A 26,851-nucleotide genomic window follows, 5' to 3' on the forward strand; every position below is an offset into this window, starting at 1 on the left:
TCATCTTTGAATGTTTAATATTAAAATACAGTGTAAACAGCTGGTTAATATTTACAAAGCCTTTGAAAAAGTTAACTATACATTTTCTGTGAAAAGAAGAAGAAGAAAAAAGGATTGCACATCAACATGACAAAGCATAATCAGCACACCAGTGGCAAGCAAACTGTGAGTCACAGCCTGATGCTTTGGGAAATATTAACACATCACTATTCAGAGCAACACTCAAAATAACATGACAACGGAACACCTCTTTCGTAGTCTGCGTGGTTGTGGTGGCATGCAATGGTGTACAACTATGAAAGCATCAAACATCAAGAACTTCACCACAAAACTGAGTACATAATTCAACTGTTTGTACTCAAAGTAACACTGTTTTAAAACTGTACATAAAATATCATGGAAGTAATGATTTAGGGGGGAAGGTCCAGAAGATCTGCCTTGACAAATCTTCAATACATCAAAATAATTGCGAAGTGTATGTGACCAAATACACTCAGGTATTGAAATGTAGTGAAAAGAGACCTAAGACCTACCAGACCAGTTTTACAAAAAAAAAAAAAAAAAAAAAAAAAAATTCCAAATATGCATTTACACGTTTATTTAAAAAAAAAATGTAAAACCAATGGAAGGCATTAAGGTTTAAAGGTGCTTATGGGTGCAATTAGAAGTTCATTTTTGCCATTAAAAAGATGGGAACTGAGCATTTACTCCAGTGTGGACTGTGCTCCTTTTTCAGTCATTCGCAGTAAGAGCATCTCTGAATACTTCTCCAGGAGGGCCACAGTCCTGTCGTCTCGGAGTTGACGGCCAGGAGAGTCCTCTGGTACAGGACGGGTGCTTTGGGTCGAGGGCCGCGTCTTTTGTGGGCACAGGGAGTTCAACTCACTCTGTACACCCACAAATACCTCCTGCAAAATACTCTTCATCTGCTCCTGCTGCTCTGACAACTCCGGGATGGAGCACAACTACAGGAGGGGGGGGGGGGGGAAGTGTTTTACCATTAGATGGCAATTCTGTGCCAACTGAAATGAAGCAATATGTGACCCTGAACCACAAAATCAGCCACAAGGGTCATTGTTTTGAAACAGAGATATATACATCATTATATATGGACAATATCGTTATAATAGGACAATATTTGGCAAAGATTACAACTATTTGAATATCTGGAATCTGGAATCTGAGAGTTTAACAATTAAAAAAAAAAAAAAAAAAATAATTGACATTTACAAACAAATACTACTGTCCAAACGTTTTAAATATTTTACAATGTGATTTGTTTCTGTGATGCAAGGCAGACATTTTAGAAAAATCATTGCTCCAGGTGTTTAGTGACACCAGATCCATAAAAATATATTATGCTTATTTGGTGCTTAACCTTTTAACTGTCACTCCCATTTTTGAATGTAAACGTGAAAATGCACTATTCAAACTTAAATTATTATAATTCATCAACGAAAGCATTTTGCAATGATTTTAATGTATATTTACAATAGTAATGCAATGTCTGATTTTAAAATGTTTTTCATAGGATGAAATGAGATTTTAGGTTTTCAACTTGTATATAATTTCTTATATCTAAACCATGACAGGGAAAAAGGCAACAAAGAAAGTCTTTTTGTGACAAAGGTCAGAATTCCTGTTATGATGTAGATTTTTGAGGTGTACTCGTCATAAATTAATCCATTACTTTTCCTACATAATTTGTAACAAAACAGTGGTAAAATTTATATTTTGGAAGAGTCTTAGACCTTTCCAACATTATATAGTCTGTCATGATTAGATTAGGATTTATTTGTAATATGGTAAAGTAAACATAGGCGCCCCGTATATGGGACGGTGACAGTTAGGGTGTTAATTTATTTTTTTGTCAGTGTTAAAAACAGTTGTGGTTTCTTTAATGAAAAGAAAGTTCAAAAGTACAGCCTTTGTATAAAATTAATATTGTGTGTAACATTATAAATGTCTTTACTGATTAATTTAATGCATTATTGATGAATAAAAAAAAAGGAGAAGTGTTTAAATACACTAATAATGGTGTGTATAAATATATATTATATTATATTATATTATATATATAATTATAGATTGATAAATCACCTTGTTATAAAAGCCAGTTGCTTTATGGATGTTCTGCCAGAGTTCATTCACCATCTCCTTACACATCTGGACACTCAACGACTCTGCAGAAAATCCTAAAGACAAAAAGACAAATTAAAAATAAATAAACAAATATTACTATCCGTGACTGTGCCTGTGCTCCCGTCATATTCTAAACAAGAGCATGTATGAAAACAGATTAACTGGAAAAACCTAATTAAGCCAATATTCTGGTTAATAGAAATGTGAATCAGACTGTGAACAGCCTCAGGCCATCCAAGATGTGATTGAGTTGATGAAATATTTACCAATTTTTTGGGGGGGGTGTAAACCATTCCTGTATTTGAATTTTAAGCAACCTAAATGCAGTTTTAAATCTACAACCAAGTATTTATATGCCTGACAACATCCTTGCTATCTAAATGCTAGGGATGCAACAATACAGTTAGTCCATGGTTCAATACGTACCTTGGTTTTTAACCACGGTTTACGGTTAAAGTATAGACAAAGTATAGATATATTGTCTGCCTCATTCTATGACAAGAAGCCACGTCAGATCACAAGGAAGTTATTTCAAACACTCGACTGATGCTGTGAAGTAAAAAGTAAGTTATAATGTTCTCTTCTGTTGGACAAGTTTAGAAAGGCTTATCAATGCATTTCATTAGAAGGGAAGATGTTCTGCAAGTGTTGCTTTTTCAAATATAAACAGGGAGGTGTTTCTTCATCTCAGCACGTAAAATCACAGACACACACAGCAAATTTCAAGAGAAATAAAACAAGGAAATTATTTAAATGCAAAACCGTGGATGTCGGTTTGATATTATATTGAGTATAGTGACATCCCTACGAAATGCATTCCAGCATGCAAGATAGAAAGTACCTGCTTCCTCTCCAACGCAGTCGTTTCCTGTAGACTCCTCTCTTTCTAGGGTTACTGAAGTAGTCATTGAGGTCTCACAGGCGACCTGTGTATTCCCACATGACTCTGTAAACTGCAGGTCTTCAACCTCAGAATGACTGGTTTCTGACACCGTGGAGCTCCTGGCAAATATTTCAGACCCTGTTGAGAACCTGCTTGAAGTCTTCGAAACCAAACTCTGCTCGATATTAATGATCTGCTTCCGACACTCCTTCCCCAGTGACCGCATCTCTGTGGGCGTCACCAGAGCCTGTCGACGTGGAGACTCGGGACGTTCAACTTTCCCTAGACGGCTCTTGAGTGACACCGGTGACAGACTGGCACGATTGGGGCCAGCGAGGTCTAATCGAAGAGCTGCCCGGACACTGTGGTTACCCAAGGCAGGAGTAGAGAGAGCTGGTGTGGGATGAGAGGGTCCAGAGGACAGAACTGAAGATGAAGGGGGAACGATGTTCTCTTTGCTTTGGTCCACAGTTAGGTCCGAGGCGTTTGACTGCATTTCCTCCGATGTGCATGCATTCAAACTCTCCACAGAGTTGCTCTGGGTTATCTTTGCACGGGAGCTTGCGGTGGGACCCATGTAACTTTGGCGGGAACGCGTAACAGATGTGTCACACACACTGCTGGTGGATTTGGTGCTGAGAATGCCTGTAGTGTTGACAGTATTATGAGCTTTGGACTGAATGCTCTTGTTTGTGATTTCTGAAAAGACATATTAGAAGTTTAAATATAGGAAATAAAATCAAAAATTTAAATCATTTTTAAAGCTAGTAGTTTAACCCCTGTTGCACAAAGATAACCAAGAACCAAAAACCAAGATATGCACAAACTAAGAGAGAGCACCAAGACACCCATGTGAAATCGATCTGATTTGATAATTTGGTAAGCCCAGACATTAAAAACCACCCAACACACTCTCACAGACCTCCCAGGGCATTTTTCCAGCGCAAAAACGATAAGTTTTTGCAAGATTTCCGAGCAGCCACTGAGGAACGTTTCTTGGCAACTGGAGGACAAGATTTCAACATATATTCCATTATAATTCAGCAGTATATTCAAAATTACAGCACCTCCGAGATCACATAACCAGTCAGATACACCTGTCAAGGCCCCAATATTTTTCAAGTGAAACTTGAAGTCCACTTCCAAAACAAATATTCACATATAATGTACTCACCCCCTTGTCATCCAAGATGTTCATGTCCTTCTTTCTTCAGTCGTAAAGAAATTGTTTGAGGAAAACATTTTAGGTTTTTTTCCCATATAACGGACTGATATGGTGCCCTGATTTTGAACTTCCAAAACGCAGATTAAATGCAGCTTCAAACGATCCCAAATGCGATTGCAAACAGCCAAGGAAGAAGGGTCTTATCTAGTGTCTTATCTGGTTATTTTCATTAAAAAAAAAAAAAAAAAAAAAAAAATTAAATACTTTTTCATCTCAAACGCTCGTCTTGTCTTGCTCTCCCTGAACTCTGTGTATTCTGGTTCAAGACAGTTAGGGTATGTCGAAAAACTCCAATCGTATTTTCTCCCTCAACTTCAAAAATCATTTCATAATCATCCTACATCGCTGCAGAAGTACTGACCCAGTCTTTGCAAAGTAAACATGCAAAAATCATCATTAACAAAAAAGGTAAAACTGCAATATAGGACATACCCTAGTTTTTCGACATACCCTAACTGTCATGAACCAGAAAAAAACAGAGGTCAGGAAGAGCAAGACAAGACAAGCATTTTACATTAAAAAAGTATGCAAATTGTTTGGATGAAAATAACCGATCGTTTTGCTAGATAAGACCCTTCTTCCTCGGCTGGGATCGTTTGAAGCCGCATTTAAACTGCATTTCAAAATCGGGGCACCATATCAGTCCATTATATGGGGAAAAAAATACTGAAATGTTTTTCCCTTTACAACTGAAGAAAGAAAGACACGAACATCTCGGATGACAAGGGGGTGAGCACATTATATGTGAATCTTTGTTTTGGAAGTGTACTGCTTTAAGAACAAACTGGTATGACAGTCCGTTGAGGTCAGACACGAATAAAAACCTTGAACACCGCTTCATAGTAGAAGCTAAACTTTTTTTTTTTTTTTTTCCCCCCAATGTTTAATAAATGTAAAGCTGCTTGCTTTAAAGCAATCTTTTGCATAAAGTGCCATATAAATAACACCATGTCTACACTGGACGCAACAGTTATTGCGCCACAACAGCTAAAGTCTGTCTACACTGGACGCAACAAAGCGACCGTTGCAAATCATTTGAACTTTGTGTGACCACGTCATAAATAGAATGCGGCAGCAGTTTACTCTTGGGAATGTGTCGTGTAGCGCCACATCCAGTGTAGACAGCATCATTGATTACAGTGGGTTCTACTGTATTTTGTCACGCCACACCGCTCGTGTCCGGTGTAGACACGGTGTAAGAGTGACATGACTGGAGCACCGATTGCAGAGTATTAGTATTTCGGGGCCTTTAACCTTTCTGCTATAGGACACTTTTACTCCTGGAAGTAAAATGCATTGTATTAACAGGTAACTGGACTTACCACTTTTGTCATTCTCCTCAATGCTTCCACTGTTGTTTGAAAGAACCTTGGACTTGTCCTTAAAAGCAGGAGAAAAAGAGAAAAATTAACCCAAGACAAAGTCCCACAGACAATTACAACCCAATTCTGAATGCTTTTGCTTCTACTAGCATAACCAGTAGTATCTTATCCTAACATGTTCCTATCAAATATTTCTAGGTACCATATATAGGCCATTCTACACAATTGGGCCAAAAGTCCAAAAATCAGTTAAAAAGTTTTATTATTATAATTTTTTTTTTGTAATAATTATATTATAAACAGTAATAATAATTTCATTATAAGAGTTATATTGACCTGTTAAGGGGTATGTTAAGAGGTAAATCCATAATAAATAAAATTGTAACAATATTTCAAGTATAATTTTTGAGATCGGTTGTATTTGGAATCCAATTTTTCTATGTAAAAGGCAAAAAAGTTGATCATACAGATTTCAAAGTTAGTTAATTCAGTATACTGTATTTTTTGTGTTTCAGTAGTGACTGCACATTTTCTTTGTAGCGACCACACCACATTACAGAATTTTAACAAATATTAAAACATACTTAAATACAAAAAAAAAAAAAAAAATATTGCATAACTGTACTAAAATTGTGTTTATTCCCCCCAAATATAAGGATTACGTGTTCCCTTTTGTCCCTACCTAAACAATGATACATGTTTCGGTAGTGACAGTTCTATGGGACAACACCCAAAAAACAAAGATGTCACACATTTTCATATATATATATATTTATATATATTTATATATATATATATATTTATATTTATATTTATATTTATATTTATATTTATATTTATATTTATATATATTTATATATATATATATATATATATATATATATATATATATATATATATATATATATATATATATATATATATATAATTGCCCATATACAGTTTCTAGTCTGTTTGTGGTTTTTAGTCCATGTTTTTGAAATAATTTAAACAATGTGTGATCCCAAACAAGGACAATTATTACTATTAGCAGATAAACACTTAAGACTTAAGGATAGATCACCCAAAAATAAAAAATGTACATTACTTCATATGACAAAAAGATTTCATTTCGTTTTTAAATCCACAGTTAAACATTGATCAATGTTCATACATAGAGCACATCAAATATGGCCACTGCATCTCAATCATACTTGTTTTACACATAAGAAAAAACTTGTTGGTTCTCTAGCATCAAACAAGCATGTTTGAGCGTCCATTTACCACATTTGATGTGGTCTATTTTCATCCAAGTTTATGTGAATACAGCTATTGAGTCTCTTCTGAAGACTTGGATTACACTGCTTGGTTGAAGTGGATTACATTTAGGATGTGGTGTTACGATTTTAGTGGAATAGACATTCAATGGAGGAACAGAAATCACTCAGGTTTCATTACATATCTCCGTTTGAGGTTCGAAGATGAACAAAACTTTTGTGGGTTTGGAAAGACTTCAGGGTGAGTAAATGATGACAGTTTTGTTTTTGGGTGAACTAACCATTTAAAGAGTCGTAAAACCTAAATCCACATTTTAAAGGTGTTAACGTAGATTTTGCACACTACAGAACAACAATGGTATCGTTTTTTAACTATATGGAAGTAGTGGTTACATTTATGGTTGTTCACACCATTTTGTTCTTCTGAGGCTGAAAAAAAACACCACAGAACGACATTGCAGTGTTCAGTCTGACTGGTATAATTACAACGACAGTGACTGTGACCCGTAAAAACAACCACTGGGATTATGTTGTATATGTGCCATTTAGAGCACACTATTCATGAGCATAAGCATCATACCACTGTTTTGTCAAGGGTTAGACAGCTATCATTGGATTCATCCGGTATACTGGGCAGGCAGACTGCGGGCCGGCAAACAGCACTGCTACTAGTCCCAATAGTGCTGAAACAGCAGATAGAAATAAAATGTCAAATGTCATCTACATTATGACACACTACAATATGTAATTACACAGACACTTCCCCTATTTTATTTAGATCTCAAAGGGAAGGAAAGAAAAGCATATGCAAAGTCATTTCTCTCTATTATAGAATGAACAAGGGAGTCAAGATGCGGGACAGATGCTGATGTTGACTCACCGAAAGCGGCTCTGAAAGCGGGAAAGGAAGCGTGTGGAGATACTAAGACGAGGATTGAGGAAGTTACTCTCTGTTGTGGGCTGCAGACTGCTCAAGTCTGTGTTGAACTTTTCTACGAGAGTTTCCACAGCAGATAAGATCAGTATTTCAACATCAAAAAAAAAAAAAAAAAAAAAAAAAAAAAAACTCACCCCCTTCCCCCCCCCTCAAAAGAAAAAAAAAAAAAAAAATAATAATAATTACATCTGCTGAACATTTACTTTTATTTATATGCAAGATGTAGATAAGTTTCTTTATCTGAAAAGATTTGGAGAAATTTAGCATTACATCAACTGCTCATCAATGGATCCTCTGCGGTAAATGGGTGCCGTCAGAATGAGAGTTCAAACAGCTGATAAAAACATCACAATAATTCACAAGTAATCCACATGTTTCCAGCAAAGCAAAAAGCTGTGTGTTTTTAAGAAACAAATCCATCAAACCGCTGCTTCCAGTTAAAATGAGTCCTTTATTCTTGATATCGAAAATTTATTCTTGAAATCAGGAGAGAAATATGATCAAGATCAAGAACCGTTCGTGTAAACAGTCAAAAACCGTTTTAAACAAATGTGCATTTTGATGCGAAAGGACAACGGGAATGGACTTTTTCACTGGAGGACCGGTTATTATGGATTTGTATTTAAGTTCACTTCCAGAACAAAAATTTACAGATAATTTACTCACCCCCTTGTCTTTCAAGACGTTCATGTCTTTCTTCAGTCGTAAAGAAATTATGTTTCTTGAGGAAAACATTTCAGGAATGTTCTCCATATAATGGTCATCTATGTTGCCTGCAATTTTGAACGTACAAAATGTAGTTTAAATGCAGCTTCAAAGGGCTTTAAATGATTCCAGCTGAGAAAGAAGGATCTTATTTAGTGAAACAATCAGATATTTCAATAAAATAAAATAAAAAAACAAAAAAACACAAATACCATATATATATATATATATATATATATATATATATATATATATATATATATATATATATATATATATATATATATTTTTTTTGTTTTTTTGTTTTTTTAACCTCAAATGCTTGTCTTGTCTAGCTCTGCGATGCACATGCGAACTCTGTGTATTCCAGTTCATGACAGTTATGGTACATCAAAAAATTCCCACTTCATTTTCTCTGCCAACTTCAAAACGTTTGACACGTAACGCTGGGTCAGTACTTCTGCAGTGATGTAGGACGATTTTGAAGCTGGAGGAGAAAATGAGATAGAAGTTTTTACCCTAACTGTCTTGAACTGGAATACACAGTTTCATTTCGCTAAATAAGACTCTTCTTCCTCAGCTGGAATTGTTTAGAGCCCTTTGAAACTGCATTTAAATTGCATTTTAGAAGTTCAAAATCATGGGCATCATTGAAGTCCACTATATGGAGGATGTTCCTGAAATGTTTTCCTCAAGAAACAATTCCTTTACAACTGAAGACAGACACAAACATCTTAGATGACAAGGAGGCGAGTACATTATCTGTAAATTTTCGTTCTGGAAGAAAAACTACTACTTTAACATGCCTTACATAATGGATTTTTTTTTTTTTTTTTTTTTTTTTTTTTTTAAACAAACATGCAGCTTTTCACTTCACAAGACATTAGAAGATGTCTGGAGGTGTGTGGACTCCTTATGGATTGAGAGAGATGTTTTTAATCATCTGATTTGACTCATTCTGACAGCACCCATTAACTGCACAAAGGATTTATTACATCAACTGAATTTTCAGCAACTAAATTTTCAGCAAATTTCCATGTTTGGGTGAACTCTTCCTTTCAGGCTGAAATACATGACATGACTTTTAGATTTTAAAACACTAGGCAATACACACTTGCCGATTTTGTGAATGGTAACAGTGGTAACAACATTTTAAGTTGTTTTAAATGCAACAAACTCTCGCAGAAACATAAAATTCAAAATAAAGTGTTCGATATCCTCAGACAGGACAAAAGTTGCGTAGTGTATTCCATTCCATGTATAGCAAACATGACATTTTTGAAGCCAATAAAATGTAAACTTCATTTAACATAGTAAGAGAGCTGAATTTGCAAACATCTCGTACCATTAGCGGCCACACCCAAGGTGTCAAAATGTTGGCGAAGTAAAGCTCCAGGTTCTTCTTCATCCTCCTCTTCTTCAACTCCCGAGCTTCCCGTGGAGCTCACTTGACTGAGGGAATCCGTATCCTCTACAAAAGCAACAAAACAGATGAAGTCACATCAGCAGGTGGACCTTCAACTCTTTAAGTCTGCTAATAGTGTTTTACTACCTTAGGTAGTTTCATACTCTACAGCACTCCAAACACATGTAATGTGACTCACGGTCATGGGGCTGGTCGCTATGGGAGGCTGGGCTCTCAGCCGAACAAGCACTATCTGGGCTTAGCTCCTCTTCCTCTGGGTCATCACCTGCACCCTCACACAGAGCTTTAACATCAAACTCTCTGCATGGAAGGGGAAAAAAGAAAAAAAAAAAAAAAAAAAGATTACTCAGTAAGCGAAAAATGCTGACTACTACGGACTTTCATATAGCTTACTCAGTTTCACTGTATGTAAATGGTCGGTCATTCACAGGATAATTCCAGCACATCAACCTTTCATAAATCGTTCCAAAAGAAAAAGAAAAAAAATATCTCCAATCAAATTAACTCGTGGGGGACAGGTGACTGTCACATCAAGCAACCACTGGGATGCCTCAGGGCTCGATGCTTGGCCCCCTTCTCTTTTCAGTACTCACTACAATGCTACTCTACTGTAAGTATCATACTCTTAAGGTATTTTTTAAATATTAAGCAAAAAGAAATTACATTACAGCCTTTTTATGTTTCTGGGTAAGTATCTGCTAAATTAATAAAATGTAAATACACCTACTCCTTAATTGAAAAATGAACCAAGCCAGATACCATTATAAGCAATTTACCCTTCTCCAGTGGACAGAGCAGTGCTATTGGCCGGGTACAAAATGTAGCCGGTCTTCTCTGGTGAGCTGAGCTCTGGATGGAAGTTCTCCTCTCCATGTGGCAGCTGCAGAAAATCTGACCCTTGGAGCGAAGAGCTAAACCCATCTTGGGAATCCTATAACAAATAAAACACTTTCATATTTCAATTAAAAAGTGACACCATGAATACAATTATTAGTCAGGCTTTTTGTTTTTTTGTTTGTTTTTTTTTTTTTATTATTGTGACTGCACTCACAGAGACATTTCTACAAAATATTTTGAAGCTGGTGCCTGCGAACCTGAACTTTCAAAATGCAGTTTAAATACAGGTTCAAAGGGTTCCAAACAATCCCAGCCAAAGAAGAAGGGTCTCATCTAGCAAAACGATTGGTTATTTTCAAATAAATAAATAAATAAATAAATAAATAATACTAATAATAAAACAATTTACCTCAAATGCTTGTCTTGTCTAGCTCTGCGTGTACTGTGTATTCCGGTTCAAGACAGTTAGGGTAAGTCGAAAAACTCCCATCTCATTTTCTTGCCCAACTTCAAAATCGTCCTAAATTGCGGTTTTAACTTTTTTGTAAAAGGGCATTTGATCTTCTTTGCACATTCACTTTGTAAACACTGGGTCGGTACTTCTGTAGCAATGTAAGGAGATTTTGAAGTTGGAGGAGAAAATGAGATGGGAGTTTTTCGGGCTTAGATGGTGTTTCTGCACTGCCACGCCCCTTGTCAAAGAAGCAAGTTCTGTTCACCAATCACAACGCACTGGAACAGCTAACCAATCACAACCCATTTCGTTTTTCGGAAGGCGGGCATTCATTAAACCCGGAACAAAACGAGCCATTTGTGCCAGGCTGAGAGAAATGTATTGTAATAATGTAAATTATGTGAAAAATAATGTGTTTTTCAAACCACCAAGCATGAAAGCATGTTCTAGTACACCCCCAAAACAAAATCAAGACTTTGTAAAAGAGCATAATAGGAGCCCTTTAAACTGCATTTTGGACGTTCAGACTCGTGAGCACCATAGAAGTCCACTATATGGAGAGAAATCCTGAAATGTTTTCCTCAAAAAACAATTTCTTTACGACTCAAAGAAAGATACGAACATCTTGGATGACAAGGAGGTGAGTACATTATCTGTACATTTTTGTTCTGGAAGTGAACAACTTTCCCCTCAGCTAATAGGTGCTCAAAGTTGATTGGCTGGTGGCAGCCATATTTTTCAAGATACACCAATGCTGATATAGATATGGATGGAACCTTGGACAAAGAGACTGCAAGCCAAATTTCAAGCCAAATTTCAAGTCAATTAGACTAATTGGTTCGTAGTTACAGCCATTTTCTTGTTTCACTCCTGTTATAGCACCATCAAGTGGTCAAACTGCCCAGTGAGATTGAGCTCATTTATGTGTTCTGAGTTTGATGAAAATATCTCAGCACATTAAAGAGCTACAGCCATTTTTAAAATTAACCCCGCCTACTTCGGCCATTTTGGAATGTTGTCATAAGTGTGAATCACTGATCAAAATTCTTTTGACAACAACTTATGAGGGTCTCCAGATGATTTTCTTCAGTCTACCAATAACAGCAGTAGAAACACCCACAAGCAGCTTTACAGTATAGAGACTACTGACATGTAGCATCGCTGGTGTGGTGTGAACAGGGCATAACGGGGCAAATTTTTTGAAAATTTAACTTACACTGCAAATCTTTTCCTCCTCCTCTAGATCATCATCATCATCAACATCTTCGTCCAGCAGACTGTCTAAACTCTGCGGGTGAAAGCGAGAGTCTCCCTCAAACTCTTCCTCTCCCACAGCTCTGCTGGGAGTGTGTGAGAGGGGAAGCTGCATGCTCTTCATCTCCAGTACTGTGCGGATGGCTAGTGGATCAGACTGTACTGCCCATCGACCCTGTGGCTGGTACTGAGATCTACTATCTACACCAGTACCATCATTTTCACCTCCTCCACCCTGTGACAACCAAGAGATCTATTAGTCACGAAAGAACACAATATCCAATAACATTTTATGGTAACAGAAACATACATACCAGTCTACGAACCCACATGGGCATTTTGCCATTGGTTTGGAGAACCAAAGAATCCACAGATGCTGAAATAGAACAGTCAAGTCCATTAAATTCCATTCTAAACTGCATTTTATGCATTTTACCTATGCACATGATGTGAGAGGAGCAGCAAGACTTCCTAAATCACAACAGAAGAGATAAAAGTGACGTACCATCAGTGGAATCAAGCCTGTTTGGAGTTCTGCAGTCCTCCATACCATCTTCTGAAGCATCCTCTGGCATCAAGCTGCCCTCCTCTTCCTCCTCCATGTGAGGCAATGCACTACAGGGTACAGTGATGTAGGTCTCTCTCCTGATCAGTAGGTAAAAAAAAAAAAAGTGACATGAGATAATTTGAGTCATTAAAATTTTTGGCAAGATTTAATCATACAAGTCCAAACTGCACTGACCAAAATTATAAACGCAACTCTTTTGTTTTTGCCCCCATTTTTCATGAGCTGAACTCAAAGATCTAAGACTTTTTCTATGTACACAAAAGGCCTACTTCTCTCAAATATTGTTCACAAGCCTGTCTAAATCTATGTTAGTGAGCACTTCTCCTTTGCTGAGATAATCCATCCACCTCACAGGTGTGGCATATTAAGATGCTGATTAGACAACATGATTATTGCACAGGTCTGGCTTAGGCCAGCCACAATAAAAGGCCACTCTAAAATGTGCAGTTTTATTACAAAGCACAATGCCACAGATGTCACAAGTTTTGAGGGAGCGTGCAATTGGCATGCTGACTGCAGGAATGTCCACCAGAGCTGCTGCCCGTGAATTGAATGTTCCATTTCTCTACCATAAGCCATCTCCAAATACATTTCAGAGACTTTGGCAGTACATCCAACCGGCCTCACAACCGCAGACCACGTGTAACCACACCAGACCTCCACATCCAGCATCTTCACCTCCAAGAGCATGTGAGACCAGCCACCTGGACAGCTGCTGCAACAATTGGTTTGCATAACCAAAGAATTTCTGCACAAACTGTCAGAAACTCATCTGCATGTTCGTCGTCCTCATCAGGGTCTCGACCTGACTGCAGTTCGTCATCATAACCGACTTGAGTGGGCAAATGCTCACATTCGATGGCGTCTGACACTTTGGAGAGGTGTTCTTTTCACCAATGAATCTCGATATTCACTGTACAGGGCAGATGGCAGACAGTGTGTATGGCGTCGTGTGGGTGAACGGATTGCTGATGTCGACGTTGTGGATCAAGTGGCCCGTGGTGGCGGTGGGGTTATGGTATGGGCAGGCGTATATTATGGACAATGAACACAGGTGCATTTTATTGATGGCATTTTGAATGCACAGAGATATCGTGACGAGATCCTGAGGCCCACTGCATGGCCCCATGTTGCAAGGATCTGTACACAATTCCTGGAAGCTGAAAACATCCCAGTTCTTGCATGGCCAGCACACCCACTGGACATGTGTTTGGGATGCTCTAGATCAGCGTATATGACAGCGTGTTCCAGTTCCTGCCAATATCCAGCAACTTCTCACAGCCATTGAGAAGGAGTGGACCAACATTCCACAGGCCACAATCAACAACGTGATCAAAGCTATGCGAAGGAGATGTGTTGCGCAACATGAGGCAAATGGTGGTCACACCAGATACTGACTTTTTTTTTCTTAAAAAAGATAGTTGCTAACAAAGTGGCTAAATGGGAATACCAACTCATTTACTTAAAAGGCCACATTTACGGTCTATTTTAACTTATAATCATGCTCTTGCAAACTACTGTAACTTTCAGGGACTTTTTTTTTTTTTTTGAAAACTTAAAAGTTGTCAAAAGCTTAACGTGCAACTTTGTAATAACACAAAGCAGGTTGAAAATCCATAGTACATGTAAATGAACAAATGTTTACTCTCTCTGTTACCTGGATTGAAAAATGCATGCTTATTTGCCAGCAAAAGTCCACAAAATAAAAACAAAGCATACTTTACTTCTGCATTTTTATGTTCCCAACCGCAAACAGTCAGATCGACATGTTGTGATTTTATTTACTACACATACTAAAGTGGCAGCATTGGCTGCTTCTCACTATATGAGAACATGAACTTTATCTGCAGAGCTGCTCTGAGATTTCACTTCATAGGCATTTTACGATTTCAACCAGAGAAAATCTTTATGGTCTTCAAAATGAAATCTCTAAAATCACTAAATGGATTTAACTCAAAGCCTAGCCAAGCCTATTTAATAGATGCAGACTGGGAATGGCCATGGAGGTCAATATGCCCAGTGCATTATGGGTGCTGAAATTTTCCTACCTACTGGTCAAAAGACAACAGCATTTTTACTGTTCTACTAGGAATCAAGGATTCCTAAAAAAAAAAAAAAAAAACACCACCAACACCAATAACACCACCAACACCACCACCAACAACACGGTGCAGTTTGATTTTGCCAACTGCAATTTAGCTTCAAAAGTCATGAATGTGTTCATTTGTGAAGATCATCACAAACAAAATGTGTAAGAAACGGTTTTGTTGGTAATAGAGCTTTTTTCTGAGGAAACAGGATGATGCTAACTTTCGGGATCACGTCATCACTGCAGCATTCTATTAACCTGAATTGCGATTCCTGTTTTTTGTGGCCACATTTGAGACCGCTTAAAATGATAATTCAAATATTGGTTAAAATAAAAGTGCTCATTTTCAAGAAATTGTGCCAGGAAAAAGGTTCAATGCAAGTGGAACTGCCTTTTGCTGCAAAATATATATAAGTCGTGCACATATCAGCTCAATCTGGTTTATGTCAACACTTCTAGCATGAATGACATAAGAGAAGACGAGATGAGATTTGCAGTGACTCTACCTGATGGCTTGCTGTTTGCAGGGGGCCCGCTGAACTCTTAGGCCTGCTTGCTGCTTCCTCTCTGCTAGCCTCTTCCTCATGGAGTTGGTCATCTGAGAGTCCAACCGCCACACAAACACACAGCTGGATACCCACACACACACACACACACACAGTCTGGTTTATTATCTTTGTGGGGACTCTCCATAGGCGCAATGGTTTGTAAACGGTCCACACTGTATTTTCTATCCCCTTACCCTAACCCTACCCCTAAACCTAACCCGTACAGAAAACTTTCTGCATTTTTACTTTCTCAAAAAATCTCATTCTGTATGATTTATAAGCTTTTGTACCCATGGGGACCTCAAGCCAGTCCCCACAATGTCAAAAATTTGAGGTTTTACTATCCTTGTAACATTTGGTCCCCACAATGTAGCAAAAACAAGTACACACACACACCAGCATTAGACATGATGCGTATGTGCGATGGTCTAAATAGGTGAGTTCTTAAAGGGACAGTCCAAACCAAAAATGAATATCGTTTTATTATTTACTCTTCCTCTGGTCATTCCAAACCTGTAGGAATTTTTATTTATTTATTTTTTTTTTTTATCTTTTATTGGAACATAAAAGAAGAAAGTTGGTAACCAAACAGTTTCGATTCCATTATATTTTCTTTTATGTTCCACAGAACAAAAAGTTCATAAAGATATTAGTGAACTACTCCTTTTTACAAACATTGAGGTAAAGTCAACTGATATTGGATTTCGCCGATCCATTAATGCGTTTTAAGATTTTACAAAAATTATTAAAAAAAAAAAAAAGAAGAAAAAAAAAAAAAGATTTAAATGTTCATGTTGAATGTCAGAGTTTTTTTTTTTCTTAAACAGTGTTTTAAACAAGCCCAAGATACACAGGGACTTTCTTTTATCATGAAATGTCTACTACCTACAGCTGCTCAAAATATGAGAGTTCAAAATAAGAGATAAAATGCACTTTCAACCATCTACAATATTAAAAAACAAAAACCATAAAATAAATGATCACAATTAAATCAACAGTAGATAGATAAACAACCACTTAGCATAAATGCACAATTATTAATTGACAGCAAACTGCTCTGAAACCATGAACCTGTGTAATGCGCAACAGCACCACATTCTGACTGTAAACATTCAGCACTCACATTAATTTAACTATAGTCTTTTGAAGTTAAATAATCACATTGTGTCATGATTGCTGTTTTTCCTGGCCAAAAAAAAAGACCCCTTAAAATGAAATGTAAGACTTTTGTTATAACATTTTAACTCTGCAAACCATAACCGTATTGTATACATTTTTGTCAGAATGTGTTAATTAAATGCTGAATATATAAACCTTGTTAAATTTTTTTCCCTTTCTCCTGCATTTAATACTGTTAAAAAATTAATAATAATTAAAAAATATATATAATAATAATAATAATAAATAAATAAATAAACATATATATAGACAGTAAAAAATAAATAAATAAAACATTTTTAAAAATATTTTTAAAAGCTTTACCTGTCACCAGAGACAGTGATCAGATGCTTGCAGTCCTGACTGAACTTCATACCTGTAACAATTTCTGTGTGGGGATAGAAGTTTGGTCAACATTAAAGATACCCAAAAAAATGATGTGAGGAAAGAATGAAATCAGTGATCAACAAAAACAAATCTTACCCGAATGTCCAAATAAGGTGGCTACACATTCGCCTGACTCATAGTCAAAGATACAGATATTTTTGTCTGAACAACTTGTGGCCAAAAACATCCCAGAGGGATCCAACTGAACCTAAGGGCAAAAAACAAAGTTATTGCCAAAAATGATAAGGTTTTTGAGTGCAAAACATGAACTACCATAAAGAGCATTATTCAGATCATACACAAACCTTAAGCAGTGTCCCATCATCATTTAGGGAGCCTTTGAAACACTTTTTCATCTTGCCACTCTGCACATTATATACTCTGAAAATGCCCAAGAGCATTAGTGCAAATAATAAGCATATCTGATAATGGTCTTATGGCTCTTAAATGCCAAAAATTGTAGTATCAGCTTTAAAAAAAAAAAAAAAAAAAAAAAAAAAAAAAAAAAAAACACACACCACACTGAACCTTATAATAAATAACAGCTCACACAAAGCCTTACCTAATGTTACGATCTTGGCACGCAATGGCTGTGTGTGTGCGTGTGGCGTCCAGGTCCATGTCATACAGTGTGCTCTTCTCCACTATATGATGTGATCGTGAGAAGTTCAAGCCTTCCGAGGTCTTTCAGTAGAGACAGACAGACAAACAAACAAGTTAGAGAAATTACATTAAAGGCAGATTAATCAAAAGCAGAGCCAAGATGTCTATTTGCATGTTCACTAATTAACCCTCTGACACTGGCATTTTATTTTTTTCCCCCAAATTCCATTTTATTTTTTTCTAGTTTTTTATTTTTTATTTTTTTGTAACCACAAAGCATGTTCAATTATTTAAAGACCTATACAATTTAATAATTTACAAAGCTCAACAAAAGTAACATTTTAAGGGCCTTATGAAATCAGTTTCATTTTCCCCCCAAATTCCATTTTATTTCCCCAAATTCTGTGTTTTCCATTTTATTTTTTTCTGGATTCCTTTTTATTGTTTTACATTTTAATAATAATAAAAAAAACACTTCTAATCAATTGGATTCATAAAACTTTAACAATTTCTTAAATTATTAAAATTGTTATAATGTGGTCTTATGAAATTTTATTTTTCCTGAAATTCTGTGTTGTAATAAAATAAATCCATGAAACATTTAATATTTTAAAAAGGAAATAAATCCTTTCAATCCTTTTAATCCATTTTAAATCCACTGTTTTAATGTATAATTTATTATATTTAATATTTTAGATTTTTAATGTTACAGGCGCATCTCAAAAAGTTTGAAAAAATAACTTTTTCATGATGTTCTAATTTTTTGAGATGCATCTGTATATACACACATTTATCAACATTTTGCACTTATTTAAAACATTAAGCAATTTGATCCTTTCCGTCCCCCCCCCCAAATTTAAAAATCCCTGTGCCAGAGGGATACAAGTAACAAATGTGGGGCTCATACCAAATTTAACCTACATGATTATTGAATATCTCCAGAAGCATAACAATATTTTGAATTATCTGCTTCAGGGCAGCTTATTTATTACTGGGTAATCTCTAGACTGTCTATGTTGTAGATGCAAGAAGATGCCTGTAAAATATAATAGCAGCAACAGAAAAAATAAAAATAAATAACTGAAATGTAATTACAGCATCCTTACCTTTTCAGCAGATCGAAAATAGATGCTCTTGTCAGCGCCACAGCTGACCATACACAACTCTGAATTCAGTCCTACAAAAATACAAGCATAATATGCATGGGAAGTGTATGAAATGTCCTGATCTAAATATTTAAAGGGGTCATCGGATGCTAAGTTCACTTTTACATGCTGTTTGAACATTAATATGTGTTGGCAGTGTATGTACAAACTACCCTATAATGATAAAAATCCATGAAGTGGTTTTTAATTAATCTGTAAAAATAATATCCCCTTTTTCAAATCGATCCATTCTCAGATGCCTGTCGTTGTTGCGTCACACCTGCAGAGGCCGCTCCCACAATAGTTGATTGACATGAGCGTCTTACCTCAGATCAGCTGCAACAGTCCCCCCTCTTTGTTTCAATGCTGGAGCAGGGATGTAAGTCAGACAAGAATATCTCCGACTGAGCGACTGAGGTGTTGCTGGATGTAATAATGAACATAGTGGTCGTCATTTACTCCCGACATCTGAGCTGCTGAAGATGCAGTAGATCACGTTTGTTTGTGAATGGAATGCGCCTCCTGATCTACATATATCCATCTGTGTTCGTGCAAATCGTTCGTGATCCAGCTTTACTTACAGCAGAAGTGAGTATAAGGGTTTTTTTTTTATGAATCTTTGTGATCGTCTTTACTAACAATGTGCTAGTTAGCAAGTTCAGCGGCTAAACGGAGCTAAATGCTGCTAAAGTAAACAGACTCGTCACATCACAGAGAGAAGAGAGGGGCGGGACGAGCAGAGCTCATCTGCATTTAAAGCAGCCTCGACCAGAATTAAATGATTTTTGCAGAGCTGATTTTGACAAGGTAAAAAGGGTGTTGTTTTACACAACCATTGAGAATTTTTAACCAAAGTATATTATAGACTTTTCATTAAGACCCTAAAGAATCATATCAACTTGGGCATCCGATGACCCCTTTAAGAGTATATAATCACTGAGCGTTTATCCACCTTGAACTCACCTGTAAATTTGATGGCAGTGATGGAGGCCGAATGATCATAAACCGTCTGCACTAGGTTGCATTTGTTCTCCATGTCAAAGATGTGAATGAGCCGATCACGACTCGCAGAAGCCAACAGATGCAAACCTGACAACAAAAACACATTCATCTGCACCGTCTAGTAAAAGTTTTTAGTTTTCATTGTCCCCCTTAGTATGCTTAGCACTAATATCCATATTTCAGCTCAAATTAAATTATTTGTGCAATACAAAATATGTATTTGAAATAAAGAAAAGGCTCATTACCGGTCTCAGTAGGGGAGAAGGCTAGACACAAGACCTCCGAATCATGAGCCTCAATTCTCTGCAGCTCATCCATAAACTGTAAGCCGAAGATTCTGAAGAAGTGATAGTTGATTCAGCATGTGTTCATTTATGATTTAGTTCTCCACATAGACCTCTCATTCCTCTCACCTCAGGTTTCCACTGCGGTCTCCAGCAGCCAAATGTTGGCCATCTGGGCTGATTCCCAGCACCCTAATCCCAGATTTCCCATCCTGGCTTGCTCCCTCAGCTTTCTCGGCCTCGGCTTTGAGGTACTGCGTGTCATCGTCCACATACACTATCCTTACGATGTCCTGAAACACATTCACACACACCAAAAATCAATGAATATAGAGGTCTGTGATTTCCACGATGCGGAAAAAGCAGACAGAATCGTGGAGTGCAGTCATAAAAATGGAATTCACTGTATAACGCGAGAACGTCACAGAATTTGCCAAGTTGTGGATGAATAAATCAAAAGTCAGTCAGGACACTTAAATCAAACCACAATTTGGACTAGTGTCTGTGAATATTAAGATGCAAAAATACTATTTAAATATGAATCCTGCATGTTCTGCCTGTCTCTGTGTGAATGAAGGGTACAGGCGTGTTTGGTGTGATTTCATTTACTACACACATACTGAAACGTGTGACACTCGCTGTTTTCAACCTCTGCTGCCTCTGGACATAACGCTGGACATATTTAAGACCGTAAATTAATGGTGGTTAGTTATGATGTCCCTAAGTTATGTTTTGTGAAAGACTAAGTGCCATTTATGTTGATTGTCTCATTCTCTCTCTGTGACACACAGAAAGTTAGAAAGTTAGTCAATATCAAACGAACAGTGCCTCAGCATGACTACAAATGTAATAAGTTACTGATTTTATGCAACAGTTTATCAATAAACAAGTTGTTAATATTAAGAGACCTGCATTTTAGACAGCATATTCCCTGTTTTGCTCCATTTCGCCAACAAATAATCATTCCAAACACAGCCGCAGCAGTTTTGCGTCTTTGAGCAACATGACGGTGTTTCGTTCTTGAATGAATCACCCGTTAAATGATTCAGTTCAATCACAATGTCTCACTTAGGTGACTTGCTGACACCTACTGGTGGTTTTGATTTCACATTTAAATTATCTTCATTTTAAAAATATATGTAAATATCAGTATTCCATGGTTTGTTTAAAACAACAAAATATTTGCAAGTTAAATGCATTCATGTCCCTCTGAGCTGAATTAAAGTGTGTGTAAATAGGCCTACATCTAAATGGCTCAATTTCTTGATAATATAATATAATATAATATAATATAATATAATATAATATAATATAATATAATATAATATAATATAATATAATACAATATAATACAATATAATATAATATATATTTCCTTGCATTTATATAGGAATTATATAGGAATACTTTTTTGGCAATTGGTAATTTGGCAAATAAATGCAATAAATGGGTTTAGTTTTCATGGTTATTAATGTATGCAATTTCAGCAATAAAAATGAAATAAGATTTTTACTAAAAAGTAAACAAATTAGTTGTTTATTTTAAGAGACCCATCTTATTTTCTCTTGTATATTTAGTATTGCTCTTTAATAAAGAAAAACGTATCCGATTACTCTATTAAATCAATGGAATAATCGCTAGAATACTCGATTACTAAAATAAATCGATAGCTACAGCCCTAATAAGTACATGAACACAATCTCTGGAACTGCTCTGAGAGTCACCTCATGAGCATTTTACAGTCATTCAAGAGAAAACAAATAATTCATCATATCATATTCAAACATTTTTAATAAAATCAATTGATTAGACAAGCTTTTGATTAAAATTTACCATTGAAATGTAACCTAGAAAACACAATTTGTGAATTGAGAAATAACTGAGAAACTGAAATTGAGAAAAAAATAAAAAGGAAATGCATTCCAATGCAAGGCCTTAAAATGGAATTGTTGTTAACCTTTAATAAACTGCTTTTAAATTGTGTAAATCTCATGATTTCATATAATTAGACAAGCTTTTTGATATTTTTTTTTAAAAATAAAGTCCAGAAAAAAAAAAAGGAATTTGTGAAAAAAATAAAACTGACTTCATAGGACTCTATGAATATGAGAAGAACTTAGGGCTGGGCAATTTTTCTGATCGATTAATTTGAATGTTCGGCCACAATTTTATTATTTTAGAAATCAAGGAATCGTGATTTTGAATAGAAATATTACCAACGTTAGAATTAGACATTTTGACAACTGGTAACAGTCACTGATAACAGTAAAGAGGAAAAAAATAAATAAATTATCCAACCACATGTGGGCACAAGTGATTAACCTGTGAAGAACTACTACTGTATGTCTGATATTTCATGTTTGCATCATGGTGACAGGCTGAGAGCTGTTGTTCATCATTTTTACAGAACATTTATAGTTAATAATAGTCTACTGGTGTTATACCCTCAGACACTTTGAAATTACCTTGATTTTTGAGTTTTTTTTAAAAAGCATTTTCATTATTTCTGAACATATGTATTATACAAGTGCGTACAATATGTAGTTGTAGTTCATGCATCTTTTCTAAAAAAAAATATTTAACATTTACATCATTTTGACAGCTTCATGTATGGTGCACTGGGAATAGAATTGTCTTTAACCAAAGGGTTAATAAAGAAAAAGTTATTTCATCATGTTGTAGTTACATTTTCAAGATCAGTGTACAAAAACAAAAACAAAAACAAAACAAAAAAAAAAAAAAAAAAAAAAAAAAAAAAAAGAGAGAGAGATTTTACTTTTTCGCCATATCGCCCAGCCCAGGAAGAACATACTGCCAGACTATTCTGTCATAGATTACTCACCACTCACTTCTTTCCAAACTCCTTGGAACATATCTTTAGTTAAACTTTAAAAAATATTTTTTTATGAAACCTGAGAGAGACGTAACTTAAAGTTTACTCCACCAAAACATTTGACGTTTCACAAAGTTCACAAAGACATGGTAAAAATAACACAAATGTATTAAGCGGATTAATCAAATTCTTCTGAAGAGCCACAATACTTTTACAACTTCTTGAAGCTTCTTTGAAGCATCAAAATTGAGAAAAGAAACTTAGGCCATTTGGAACGACATAAGGGTGAGTACAGAAGTTTCATTTTGGGGCAAAGTTTCTTTGTTTTTGGCTTCAGTGTTCTACATTTTGTAACAGTTTGGTTTTGTGTGTTTTTGGATGTTAATCTTTCAAAAATTCTAAAATTAAAACTATAGAATTTTTTTTTTTTTAACATTTATTTTTAGCATTTGTAGCCTTTATTATGACAGGACAGATCAGAATGGACAGGAAGCAAAGTGGGTTTTATTTTTACTAGATTTTTGTTATGGTTCTACAGTATGGCAAATGAAATATTTAAAGTACAAAAATTTAATTCAGTCTCCTAAGTAATGAGGTTATAAAATCTGCATAAACAATAATGTTTGTGGTAAATTGTTAAATTAAAAACACTATTTAAAACTCTTTCCATGCGTTATGTATCCATTGTATTAAATGATTGTTGTCAATCGGTCCCAGTGGTAAGTCTCTCATTTTGCTGCACACAATTAAGTAAATTTACACTTTTTAATGCTGAAAATCTCTGCATTAGTCTTCCCATTATTTCCATTACTGTCTACAGTAGGTCCATGTGTTTCACAGTTCATTAAAGAAGTTCCCACATTTACCATACTGTAACGCATTAAAAGGACAGTGTGCATTTAAAAAAATAAATAAATAAATAAATAAATAAAAAATTACTACTGTTCAGAGATGGCAAAAGTACACATCCTTCATCCCAAATACTCATGTTTAAATATACTCTGGTAAAAGTAGAAGTACCAACTAGACTTTTTTTTTTTTTTACTTAAGTTAAAGTAGTATGGACTCAGACATGTTCTTGAGTAAAAAGTACCCATTACCACCACCTGTTTTAGTGTCACACTGGTAACTGGACCTCACATCATATTGACACATTAATACAAAATAACTTGCATTTATAATTTGTTAGCTAATGAATGTATCAAGGCTAAACAAGCACGATGTAGAACAGGGCCAGACTGGGACAAAACTTCAGGCCGGGAAATCTCACACTCATCCAGGCCATCCCATACACCCACAACAAATTCTGAAACCATGGACAACCCTATTTTTTTGTATGGTCACCACATTTAAATAAATGTATAAAACCTTAGGCTGGGGCTGTGTAAAATAAGAAAAAGTCTCTCTCTTGAACTGCACCTTTACTTACACTTTCCTTTTCAGTCTCTTCATTTTCCATAATTTCTCTCTGCATCTCACTTTGTGTGCGTTTGCTTTTTTCACTAATTTTCTTGTACATGTCACTTTTCCGTTATGAGCAGAACTGTCGCCACCTTGTTGCAAAACAACCACCTCATTATATTCTATTTGCAGTAACAATTTTTATTCAAGTTCAATTTAAAGTGTCACATTATGACCAGGTTTTGTTGTTTTATCTTAAAAACTATATTTTCTAAATTGTGTAAATGTCAAAATTAGTACAATAATGATTTCATCATAACAATATCTTTACAGAAAAATCCTAATACTGAACATGTTATTGCATTATTAGGAGTAATTTTTCTCTTACCAAAATTAACCATTGTTTTTTTTTGTTTGTTTGTCTTTTTTTTGGCAGATTGATTACAATCTGTTTTAAATGAAATACAACCATAGTTTTACTACACATCTCATGGTTAGACTATGGTTAGTGTAGCAAAATGGTTCATTTGTGGTTACCATGGTTTAACTAATTTTCGTAAGGGTTATGTATCTGCCCTAGTTCCCTCTGAACATATTACAAAACGATGTTTTATAACATTTGTTTGCTAAATTACTACTGTAACTTTAAATTAGATAATAATGATGACCTTTAGCATAGAGTATTTTGAGTGATGATAGTAATTTGGTTTAGTTTATAGTACTACCGCTGTAGTTTTGCCTTTGTTTATTTAGTTAAGCATTAAACTGCTAGCAACTCTTAGCAGCCTGTTTACAGATAAAACTGACCTGCACTTGAAGTCCTGAACAGGTCAGTAGTTTTACTTCTATGATTCAGCCAGGCGCTTCCACTCCATTCTCGAGTCACTTGCAATGATTACTCTGACAGAAACCATTTGGCGGAGACGTGGAGTGTGCATGAGCCAAATCGTGTTGCCAGTCAAGACTAACCAATCCATGATTTATTAGAGATTTGTTATCGAATGGTAATCCACCAGATGCGGATTAAAACTAAATAATGAGCCTGGTTTGAAAATGTAAGTAGCAGACAGTACAGATATTTGTGTAAAAATTTAAGGAGGAAAAAAGTAAAAAGTAGTCAGAAAAATAAATATTGAAGTAAAGTACTGATACCAGAAAAATCTACTTAAGTACAGTAACAAAGTATTTGTACTTCGTTACTTCTCATCTCTGATTCTGTCATTTCTAGCAGTTGTCAGTACCTGGCTGTAAAGGTTGTGGCGAAGGCCGTGTCCTGATCCGTGACTCTGCGGACTCTCACTCTTCCACAGGCGGATTGTGTTATCGGATGAACAGGTGAGGAAAGAGCCAGGTGACAAACATGCCGCCAATGAATCTTCAAGCTCAGGGTAGGTCTGCAGAGAATATTCATGCATTAATAAACTGGCCTAGCATATTATTCATCTGATAATCTCAACATGAACTGGTCTGTCACTAACAAACCTCCACACTCCACACACATCCGCTGTGGTACAGAGCTGAATAGACCTTCCCTACGTTCCGGATGTCCCGCACGTCCCATACGTACACACTGTGATCATTATACACGCACGTCAAATGCCTGGTCACAGGGTCAAAAGTTAAAGCCAGAGTATCTGGATACTGTGCCTCTGGGTTTGCTCCAAACAAATGCCTACGAAAAGAGAGTTAAAGAAAACTGTGTAACATTTGATATTGTGCTGTTTTTAACAAAATATGACATTTTTACATTCATACAGATGAGATTTATCTTATAATATTTATCTTATACATAATAATATGTATACTGTGCCTTTAATTTAAAGATGAAGCCATTTCACAGTTAAATCTGTCTGTATTGCACGTTCAAATCTTAATATCATTCATATTAACAACTTAGATGTTAGATGTTCTAATGGTCTCCTACCCAGGCTGTGTGCCCTGAGACACATCTACTCCCAAGCAGTGCGGCCGGTGCAAAGTGGTGATGTAACGCAGGTCCTGTGGACTGAACACGCGCACCGTGCCATCTGCACAACCGCAGAAAACAAACGTCTCGCTCACCGATAAGCACTGTGCTGACGTCGTCTGCAACAGCAAAACAAAGACACAAGACAGGATACTTTCTGAATAACATCCAATAAATCCCGTCCCATTTGTCTCCAAGACATGTTACACAATCAATGTTTGAATATTTTGTACTGACTTTAAAGTAACAGTTTGCTCAAAAATAATTTAATGAAAATGTAGTCACCCTCAGGCTATCCAGCATGTTGCAGAGCTTGTTTATATTGGAACAGATGTGAAAAAAATTAGCATTACATCACTTGCTGCATGGATCCTCTGCAGCGAATGGGTGCCGTTAGAATCAGTCCAAACAGCTGATAAAAACATC

At 35.9% G+C, this 26,851-nt stretch overlaps 1 protein-coding gene across 2 annotated transcripts in view; it reads right to left on the reverse strand.

Annotated features, from left to right (window-relative positions):
* The window catches only part of wdr62 (WD repeat domain 62), a 39,074-nt gene continuing 12,223 nt past the window's right edge, over window positions 1–26,851 (reverse strand). Inside the window, exons 8-32 of one of the 2 annotated variants that reach the window (XM_051129462.1) lie at window positions 26,384–26,544; window positions 25,942–26,131; window positions 25,701–25,853; window positions 20,355–20,518; window positions 20,187–20,278; window positions 19,903–20,028; window positions 18,901–18,971; window positions 17,754–17,875; window positions 17,497–17,572; window positions 17,288–17,399; window positions 17,129–17,192; window positions 15,605–15,727; window positions 12,947–13,086; window positions 12,756–12,817; window positions 12,404–12,676; window positions 10,673–10,827; window positions 10,075–10,196; window positions 9,816–9,941; window positions 7,709–7,820; window positions 7,409–7,511; window positions 5,573–5,630; window positions 3,948–4,028; window positions 2,984–3,724; window positions 2,101–2,195; window positions 1–965 (exon numbers count right to left, since the gene is read on the reverse strand). In XM_051129462.1, the coding sequence (XP_050985419.1) occupies window positions 705–965; window positions 2,101–2,195; window positions 2,984–3,724; window positions 3,948–4,028; window positions 5,573–5,630; window positions 7,409–7,511; window positions 7,709–7,820; window positions 9,816–9,941; window positions 10,075–10,196; window positions 10,673–10,827; window positions 12,404–12,676; window positions 12,756–12,817; window positions 12,947–13,086; window positions 15,605–15,727; window positions 17,129–17,192; window positions 17,288–17,399; window positions 17,497–17,572; window positions 17,754–17,875; window positions 18,901–18,971; window positions 19,903–20,028; window positions 20,187–20,278; window positions 20,355–20,518; window positions 25,701–25,853; window positions 25,942–26,131; window positions 26,384–26,544 (3,783 nt within the window). In that variant the 3' untranslated portion in view covers window positions 1–704. The remainder of the gene's footprint in view (window positions 966–2,100; window positions 2,196–2,983; window positions 3,725–3,947; window positions 4,029–5,572; window positions 5,631–7,408; window positions 7,512–7,708; window positions 7,821–9,815; window positions 9,942–10,074; window positions 10,197–10,672; window positions 10,828–12,403; window positions 12,677–12,755; window positions 12,818–12,946; window positions 13,087–15,604; window positions 15,728–17,128; window positions 17,193–17,287; window positions 17,400–17,496; window positions 17,573–17,753; window positions 17,876–18,900; window positions 18,972–19,902; window positions 20,029–20,186; window positions 20,279–20,354; window positions 20,519–25,700; window positions 25,854–25,941; window positions 26,132–26,383; window positions 26,545–26,851) is intronic. The other variant, XM_051129463.1, reaches the window with a different exon arrangement.

Source organism: Labeo rohita, chromosome 15 (genome assembly GCF_022985175.1).
Source record: "Labeo rohita strain BAU-BD-2019 chromosome 15, IGBB_LRoh.1.0, whole genome shotgun sequence".
In the NCBI taxonomy this organism is placed as follows: domain Eukaryota; kingdom Metazoa; phylum Chordata; class Actinopteri; order Cypriniformes; family Cyprinidae; genus Labeo; species Labeo rohita.